Genomic DNA, 9,434 nt, shown 5'->3' with positions numbered 1-9,434 from the left:
AATAGAATTAACTTGGACATCAGGGACTAGAACATGGAAATACTTATGACACTACATCTAATTTATGGCAAGCTAGTACACTCTGCAGTTGCAGGGGAATAGTTTGTGGTATATAATTCATTGTAATGCATTAGATGTGCCCAGTGCAGTAGTATGCAGAAAACATGCCAGATCACTCAGCACATTTTCTGTCCACATATCCCAGAAGGTTTTAATCACCAAGTAAAGTACATAATACTTAATGCAATGCACTGCACAGAAACTCTGCTAGAGGTATAGGGGCTCCTCCATCACATGTAATTGTTGAATAGACTCCTTGTGGTGTTTTCCACTAAAGTTTTATGAATCTGGGAAAGAAACCATTTCCTTTCATTAACACCATCGACTTGGAATATTAGATCTTACCGACTTCTCAGAAATTTAAATTCAGCTGGTACACCAGGTGCTTTAGCTAATACCAGAGCTGTTATAGTGTCTTTGGAAATATTTAACTGTTTATCCACCAGAAAATAACAAATTACCACAAAGGGCGAGTAACAAATACCCTGAAAATTAGAAAAGAAGCTTACTTCCTTTTCTGTCACTCAGTGTGAATACACCCATCACAAACTCAGTCTTTTAAGCTATCTTTGTGATGCCATATTAATAAATAAGTGTGTTGTACAGCTCTCTCCGTGCCCTTTTATGTGATATATTACTCAATATGGTTTCTCTGAATTTTTTTTCAATGTCAACTTTGACCTTAGGCGCTAACACTGAACTACCTAGGTATTCTGCAAGGCCTGATATATTGTTTGAAGTTTGAAGACGATCGAATGAGGTGAATTCCAGCTTTGGTCGACTCTATTTTTTTCTTTTTTTGCCCCTGTCACAACTTTTTTGAAATTTGTTACTGGCATCGAATTCATAAATTTTAAAAGTCAATAAAATGTCACCGTCTCAACATTAGACATGTTCCGTTTGATGTGTGCCAATTACATACGGTACAGTCAATGTTAAATAGCTCCCCACTAACAAAATAAATTAGTGTCATTCATCATTTACCATTATGTGGATATTCAAAGAGAGAACTGTATCCCACCACTTTCACTAATCCTCGTCTTTTCCACCCACCTGACATCAAATGGCCAAGGGAATGGAAAACAGAAGAATGCCAGATTGGACACGTATTGTATTGCAGGCTCCTCCTGCCTCCAAGTGTAGACGTGTCGGCCTGTGCAGGTGAAATAAATTGAAAGAAATGATAAATAGACTAATAAATTGTGCTTGTAATACTTTTTTTCTGAATGTCAATAAATCCCATGAAAAGTCACAAACTAGCAATTACTTTATACTGCAAGTGTTGCTAAATGCAGCCTGAATCCTTTGCCTGTTCAAGTAATATTTGCAAATAACTGTAGCAGCAAATTGGAAGAAAGAAAAATATTCAGCTCCTTAAAAAAAAATCCACAAATTTTGTCTTTTTTCCTTTTTGGTTCTTTGCTGAGTGGATGCTTAACAGAGCATTATCGATGGAGCTGCAGCTGAGAAAGTCTCTGAGAGGGCAGAGTGGTTAGAGCAAGCCAAAACAGCAACATCACGGATCTGAAAAACAAATAACAAAAGGAATAAGAACAAGTGTCTGAAAAATCTGTTATTTTACTGAAAAAAAAAATGTGATAGCAACAAAAATATAGACTGGAAGCAGTCGCTTCCTCAAAAATACAGATTTAGTGTCTGTTGGTCCCTCTTTCAAACATCTCTCACAGAAGAATTTGTGCTTGACTGTATTTCACAGACCTGTGTTTGATGTCAACAAAACAGTGTGACTGAGGATGTTACCTTTCACATTAGTTTCCAGAACATCATCACACATCTTAAAGCTTTTAAAGATCTATATGTGCAGGAAACAGCAATTTCAGCTTATTCAACCACTCAGAAGTTAAGTAAAAACAACAGTAACAACTGATGTAATTAAAATTGAGAGAACTGGTGGGGAAAGATGTAGAAAGGTGAACAAAAGGTTGTTAAAAAGGATCTAATTTAGATGTCATGACAAATGTGTTGTGACAGAGATGTATAATGACTCACTCATTACTTATTAACTCATCAGTAATTTATCTACCCTACCTCGTTTGTTAGTGTGATACACCATACTGAGCAGCCAGTGAAAAATCACTCATTTTTTCATCATTATAGTTTTTAGTTGGCAAACCAGTGTGAATGTCAGCTGAAATATTTGACCACGGAGTTGTGTGGAAAGGCACATTCTGCTTTCATGGTTGATGTTAAATATTCCTGTCTTGAATAATAATTGGAGAAATAAAAAGTGCAGATAGATAACTGCACGTACATCAGTCAGTGACAAAAGTCTCTTTGGCCACATTGAAGGTGAGTTCAACAGTCCAAAAATTCAGTTCAATTAAATCTTATTTACACAGCACCAAATCACAACAACAGTCGCCTCAAGGTGCTTTAAATTGTAAGGTAAAGACCCACAATAATACATACAGATTGTTATTATGACCCCCCTATGAGCAAGCCCTTTGGTCACAGTGAGAAGGAAAAACTCCCTTTTAACAGGAAGAAACCTCCGTCAGAACCAGGCTCAGGGAGGGGCGGGGCCATCTGCTGCCAGATGTTGGGGAAAGAGAAGGAAAGAGAGAGACAGATTCAAAAAGGTTAAAATAAACACTTTAGGGTATAAAGGTTAATAATGGTTAATTGATCATTTTAAGCTAATCAAGATGAGGAATCATTTGCTTAAAGTAAATTGAACTACTAATTACTCAATATCTGTTTGGTTATAATTGCTAGGGATGGGTATTGATAAGATTTTCATGATTCCGATTCCATTTTCGATTCTGTATAACGATTCGATTCTTTATCGATTCTCTTATCGATTCTTATTTTTAAAAAAGGAGAACACTAAGGTCGATTAGCTTAGAACTTTCTTTTAAATCTTCTCTGTGAACAAGATAGAAATTTAGGAGTAACATGGCCTTACAAACCCAACAGTGAGACCTTAAGAGATCCACAGCTTACGGCTCTTCAATGGGGTGTCACAGGGTCCCCAGGAAAAAAAATTGTAAATGTAAAATAATAAAATAAATATTCTTCTGTAGCAATAACAAAGTATAACATAAATTATTCTGTAGCAATTACACAAGAATATCCAGTAATGTCCCTGCCTACAATTAAACACATTCACTTACCGAAAATCGGGGCATCTGCTGTGGCAAATGGGTGCAAGCCTTTGACCACAAACTCAGTCACTGCTCGGTGACATTCGTCTCAAAGGAGACGTTAATGGTAGACTGCAGTGAGAACTGCCAGCATCTGAGCCAGTCAGACTCTGTCTGTCTCTCTCATCATGGTCACCTAAATGCACAGTAATGGCAGGTTTTGTAATAAGGAGCGGAATTAAAAACACAACATTCATTTAAGGTCATCGCGTGTTTTGTGAGCAAATGCTTTTGCATATTCGTAGTGTTTCCTCCCTTAAATGAAATATCTACTTTTCAAGTATTGCAAGTTGCCCTGTTGTCATCCGTTCTCGTAAAGTATAACCAAACTTTTGAGCGTGGTGACATCATTCGGGGCGACTGGAATTGATAAGGGAATCGTTTGCAGAAATAATACTTGCTATACAAATACATGAGGAATCCAGTAATCAATTCATAATCTGTTGCACAACCTCTGATTTCTTTATATTTTCTTATTTTCTTTTCTTTCTTTCTTTTTTGCAACATGAGGTTACTTCCTGAAACAGGTGCAAACATGAAAAGGAAAACTCCTTGGTGGTTAGATATAAAGAAATGGAGGTGGCTCAAAGCTTTTGCACAGTGCTGTAATGATTCTCATATACATATAGATGAACATTACCTGACAATTAAGTGATATGGTAAGTGCCAGAAGTAACACTTTCTTTATCTGCGTTCAGGGTTGAGGTAGGAAATACTCTTAGTTTAATAATTATCACGCAGTTCTTGATTCTTTCCTTGCTTATTTTGAAACTCATTATTTATCCTCACTATTCAGTGTTGTCTACTGTGTGTTCAACTGGATTGATGCTAATAACGGTTTCCTCTACTTTTTTCCAGCCAGTGAGCTCGGCTAAGTTGGCAGGATGTCAGCTTTCAACTGTTCATTTGATTTAATAACTGAAAACGAAGAGTGGCTTTGTCCTAAAGGAGAAGCGTGCACCAATATTACTCATGCCGTGAATGGGACCTTTCATAATCTCACACATCTGACAGAGGAGGGGTACCTGGAAAAATATCTGGGTCCTCGTCGATCACCTGTGTTCCTCCCCATCTGCCTGATGTATCTGATCATCTTCCTGGTAGGCGTTGTGGGGAATGTGCTGACGTGCACCGTCATTGCACGCAACAAAGTCATGTGGACACCAACAAACTACTACTTGTTCAGCTTGGCCGTGTCAGACCTGTTAGTGCTACTACTTGGCATGCCATTAGAGCTGTATGAGCTGTGGCAGAACTACCCCTTTCTTCTGGGAATGGGAGGTTGCTACTTTAAGACCTTCTTATTTGAGACGGTCTGCTTGGCATCCATCCTAAACGTGACGGCACTGAGCATAGAGCGTTACATCGCCGTGGTCCACCCTCTGCGAGCAAAGTATTATGTGACACGTACTCATGCTAAGAGAGTCATTCTCACTGTGTGGGGTGTATCAGTTTTGTGTGCTGTGCCCAATACAAGCCTGCATGGGATTGTCTTCGTGCACAGTTGTTCCACAGACCCTGCTGGAACCATAAATGTGGAGATTCCCGACTCAGCCATGTGCACATTAGTGAAACCACGCTGGATGTACAACCTGACAATCCAGATGACCACCTTGCTGTTTTTTATTCTGCCCATGCTCACAATCAGTGTTCTTTACATGCTCATTGGGCTGCAGCTAAAGCGTGAAAAGATGCACCAGGAACTGGAGCCAAAATCTGGTTTCGGACAAGATAGCTGCTGTAACATCCGCACACAGCAGCAGAAGGCACGTCGCCGGCAAGTCACTAAAATGTTGTGTAAGTATATGGATCTGCTAATGTGCCAACTTTTACCTTCTAGTTCACAGTCTTGTTATGTAGTTTGTGCAGAATTGAGTGCTTAGTTAGAGTTAGTTAACTTTACCTTTAGGGACACTGCTGGTGTGATCACATAATCCCATCCCATATGGATAGTAAGTCTGTAGTCTGATGTAAATCAATAAAAAAATGTTTTAATAAGGAAAACAAGAAGAAAAGGTTAACTCAAGTGTCACTTTGTTATATTCTATCAGAAACATAGCTTTGAAAGGGTTTGTCATGGCTCACGTGTGCTTTTGCATCACTCAGTGGTGAAGGTGAAGTTAAATTGCCAATCTTTCTCAGATGTGACATAAATAATTTATTGACCTCTATTTCAAAGCAGCGTTCGGTTGCATGATAGTAAGACCTCTAGGGTCATTGTCATCCTCCTCTCAGGTCATATTCCTTCAACAAAGTGCAAAATATCGAAGCGTTGTGACTTTGAACAGGTCATAGTATTCTTGGAAGATTTTCATCAATATGCCTGAAAGGAAGAGATCAAAGGAGCTCAAAGAAAGGTAGGCAGTTCGTGCCCAACTGTCAAGAAAAGTCACTGAATGCTTTTGATGAAAGCAACAGAAACAGCTCCAGCTTTTGATACCCAGCAGGGGACTTGCAGTCAGAGCCTGCAAAAAAACCTGTCGAACTGTGTGATTATGAACATCAGTGTGCTTCTTGTTTTTTCAAGCAAACAATATTCTAGATAGTTCAAGCCAAATACAACAAGCTAGTTCTGTCAGTTTATTTGTAATTAACAGCTTCTTCTCAATGTACATCTTATATGCTTTGTAAAATTCAGAACAGATCATAACTATGTGAAGTTACCGTTTCACCTCTTAGAGTACACTCACACAGACTGAACCAAATTCAGGAAGTGTTCATGTTCATTCATTGTCTGTGCAAAGGTGAGATGTGCACACTGTACAAGACACCTTTGGAATAACAGAGTGTTTTTCTGAACATGGCAGCACTAAAAGAAGTATTTTCACTGAATTCACTTGAGGAGATGATATAAATCCCTGGGAATGTTCTGGATACAGTTTAACCGACCTTTGAAAAGTTGGGCCAAAACAAAGCAGAAGATTGTTTTTCTGGTAACTGTTCTCTTTTCAACTTACGTCCTCTTTCATTAGTGTGTCTCATATTTTTGCTGTTTTCCTCAGCATCTATAATATTGCCACTTTTTTTAAACATAGTTTTATTCAAGGATGTGACAGGTTCTGTTAAAATAAAAATCAATCCTCAAGTTTGGTGAATGAATTTCCTTGGAAATGTAAATGCCTCAAAAAACTTGTACTCTGCCGGTTAGTCTGTTAAGACACAAGAAAAGTGAAATTAGCTTCAAAGTAACACAAAAAAATCTTTTTTTTCATTTCATTTTTTATTAGTTGTTGTAATTTTCAGCCACAATAATCCAGTCGACAAGTCTGCCAGACAGAATAATGTCTCAACTAATTAGAATGCACAATTAAAGTCCAAACAACAATTAGAGAAGGTGAAAATGTGGTCTGGCATTTTGAAAAATTCTTGTTGTCTTATTCAGCCTTTTGTTTGAGATGTTCTTTGAAGTCATGACTGTTATTTGGCTGGGAAAAGGGCTAAAAATGAACACAGGTCCCTAAATCAAGGCTCAAATACTCATGTATTGCATCGGTTAAGCATGAGGAAAACACGTTGAAACATCCCCTCTCATTGTGTTCTTGTCTCTCTCGTGCTGTTTTTCAGTTGTCTTGGTTGTGGTTTTTGGAATCTGCTGGGCTCCATTTCACACTGACCGGCTAATGTGGAGTTTCATCAGTGACTGGACTGACACCCACTTGGAAATCTTCCAGTATGTGCACATCACCTCCGGAGTGTTTTTCTATCTCAGCTCAGCAGTCAACCCGATCTTGTATAACCTCATGTCAACACGCTTTAGAGAAATGTTCAAGGAGGTCATGTGCCATCGGCCACATCCCATCACTCCCAGAAAACATTCGCTCAGTGTCACCCGGGTGACGCTCCGCAGTACCCTGAGTGACGCGGCGCTCAGCAACGGAGCTGCTGTTGTTGAGGCAGAAGACGAAGAAGTGAGAATGAAATATGAGACCAGTTTTTCTTGTTAAAAACAAACAAACACATTTTATGTCATGTTATGGGGGACACATTAAGAGAGACTTGCTTGTTCTGAGCCAGTGCATCCATCAGCTGTCATCAACATCCAGTCTGCACAGATGCATCAGCAAAATATCTAAAATAGTCTTAAGTGGAAGAGTTGCAGAAAAAAAGTGCACTCCTCTGCTGAAGCTGTCAGACCGCTGTCTGTTTTGAAAACTTAACCCATAACTCAGCAAACCACACACCCCACATGAACACTAAACTTTTTTAAGAGGGGAGGCTTATGCTGATCAAGCTATAAAATATGTTCCATGAATGTACACACCCATCGGTTTATAAAGTTCTCAATACAGGTCACTACTATACATTGCAAAAAAAAAGCACTGCAGTAAATGTGGTTACATTACTTTGTTGTTACTCCAAAAAGCACATTGTTACATAATTACCAGTTAACAATATAAACCTCCCAATCTACTTCTGATTATCCTAGGAACCACAAGTAAGCCTGCAGTCTGTCAGTGAAGTGCTCGATTTGGATGATATGATCCTGTGAGGTCTTTAAGATCAGCCTGACTATTTAAGATCTTGCATGTCAGGGGGAGGATTGTAAATTAGATTCTGGATTTAACAGGGAGCAAATAAAAAGTATATATATGTGCTCATTCTAGTTAGTCCCTGTCAGTACTCTCACAGCAGCATTTTAGAATGAAGGATAGCTGGTTATAGCATACTTTTAAATGATGACATCGGTGTATTCTGAGAACCTGCATTCTCAACTTGCACTACAAAAGAGAAGCGTGGAACTCAACTAGTCCTGAAATCTACAGGTTTCTTTATATAATAACGGCAGGAGGCCACTGAAAAAACAGTTTATTTAAGCAGGGCCTTAAACATGACTCCCCAAATATCTGCAAATAGACATGACCAAGATGGCTGCCAAGTGGTCAGACTTGTTTCTATGTGAACCAATAAATGTGAAAGTCAGAAAGAAGCCACATTTGTGTGTACAGTAGAAAATGCTTTAAATGATGATATCATTGAGGAGTAATCTAGACATACAGTTTGCAGACAAAATAATAACATGACCAGTTGTGTTGAATTTATTTGTTATTTGTTAAAATACTATGAATATAATTTTGAATGTAAAACATTAATGTCTTTTGATGTAAGAGGTAAACTACACTGTATGTATATCAAATTATTGGTTATTTCTATCACCACAAACTACCTTGATGTGCATTTGAAAAATGTGTATGTGTACTGCTTATACTGGTGTTTTAATGCTTTGTGTACTTCTTAGAGTTGTAATATAAATGTTCTTTACTCACTGTTGCCGTTCAAAGTCTCAAAGATGTAACATTTACACTCAAACCTTTTGAGTGGATTTTTTCGGAGTATTGTGTTGAAAACAAAACATATTCAATCTTGGCTGTAAATGTGTTAAAAATACACATTCAAACCCATTTTTAAATTGAGTCTAGAATTTGTTTGTTTAGTTTTGCATCAGGAATAAAATGTTACTTTTACAGTGATTAGCCCCATTGTGAAATGTAGGAATGGCAAAGCTTGACTTTATATCTTAATTGGTCAAGCATGTACTGAAAATTCACCTAAACTCTCTCACCAACCGGCTAAGGTCCCACTTCCACACTCTCCTGTCATTCCTGTTATTAGCAAAGGGACTCCATAACAATAGCGACTAGGTGAGTGATGATGCGTCACAACAGTTCACGTTACTGTCCTTATTTCAGCCTCACCACCCCTGAAAAAGACAAAAAATACAAAAAACAAATCGCCTCACTTTAACTTTATTTCTGGCAGCCACCTGTGTGTAACAGAAACAAGGAAAAGAAGAGACTATGTGTTGTGGTCAAGAAACACATAACAAGTTATAGGATCCACGTTCTCATCATTACGAAGACAACAGCTAGAACAATCTTATCTGCAGACATGCAGATGATGGGGGTCAATATTCTAAATGATTTTCAAGTCAGCGTGTCCTGGCATGTGCCACATGGTACTCATGGTACTCTCAGTGAAAATTGGCCTCATGTCGATTAATCAGCCACTTACCATTTTATTCTCCCCCCCAAAACAGTTTTGAGTACTTTGTTTCTGTGCCAGAACAGCATATCACATAACAAAGCACCTAAAGGTCTACATTAGAAGATAACTCAGAAAAGCTGCAGATTTCAGCATGTTAACGTCACCGGTTTTCCACAGAGGACCCTTTTAGCAAGTGCTGCAGGCTCCTGGGATGCTGAGTGTTGCGCT

The 9,434-nt window shown here is 38.5% G+C and overlaps 1 protein-coding gene across 1 annotated transcript; it reads left to right on the top strand.

The window, feature by feature from the left end:
- Positions 1-4,031: 4,031 nt before the first annotated feature.
- Positions 4,032-9,218, top strand: nmur1a (neuromedin U receptor 1a). The gene is made up of 2 exons (XM_040032273.1): positions 4,032-5,021; positions 6,789-9,218. Exons 1-2 carry the CDS (start codon positions 4,109-4,111, stop codon positions 7,166-7,168), a joined length of 1,293 nt encoding a protein of 430 aa, XP_039888207.1. The 5' UTR covers positions 4,032-4,108; the 3' UTR covers positions 7,169-9,218.
- The last annotated feature ends 216 nt before the right edge of the window (positions 9,219-9,434 follow it).

The sequence above is a fragment of the Simochromis diagramma genome, unplaced genomic scaffold (genome assembly GCF_900408965.1).
Source record: "Simochromis diagramma unplaced genomic scaffold, fSimDia1.1 OVJJ01000334.1, whole genome shotgun sequence".
NCBI classification, from domain to species: Eukaryota; Metazoa; Chordata; class Actinopteri; order Cichliformes; family Cichlidae; genus Simochromis; species Simochromis diagramma.
Note: the sequence above shows the minus strand (reverse complement) of the source record. Positions and strands in the feature narration are given on the sequence as shown.

What these genes read in the sequence shown, in the direction of transcription:
- nmur1a (XM_040032273.1), top strand. Translation starts at nt 4,109, where the DNA reads ATGTCAGCTTTCAACTGTTCATTTGATTTAATAACTGAAAACGAAGAG. An exon ending in GCAAGTCACTAAAATGTTGT is followed by an intron (nt 5,022 to 6,788) that starts GTAAGTATATGG and finishes GCTGTTTTTCAG; the next exon opens with TTGTCTTGGTTGTGGTTTTT.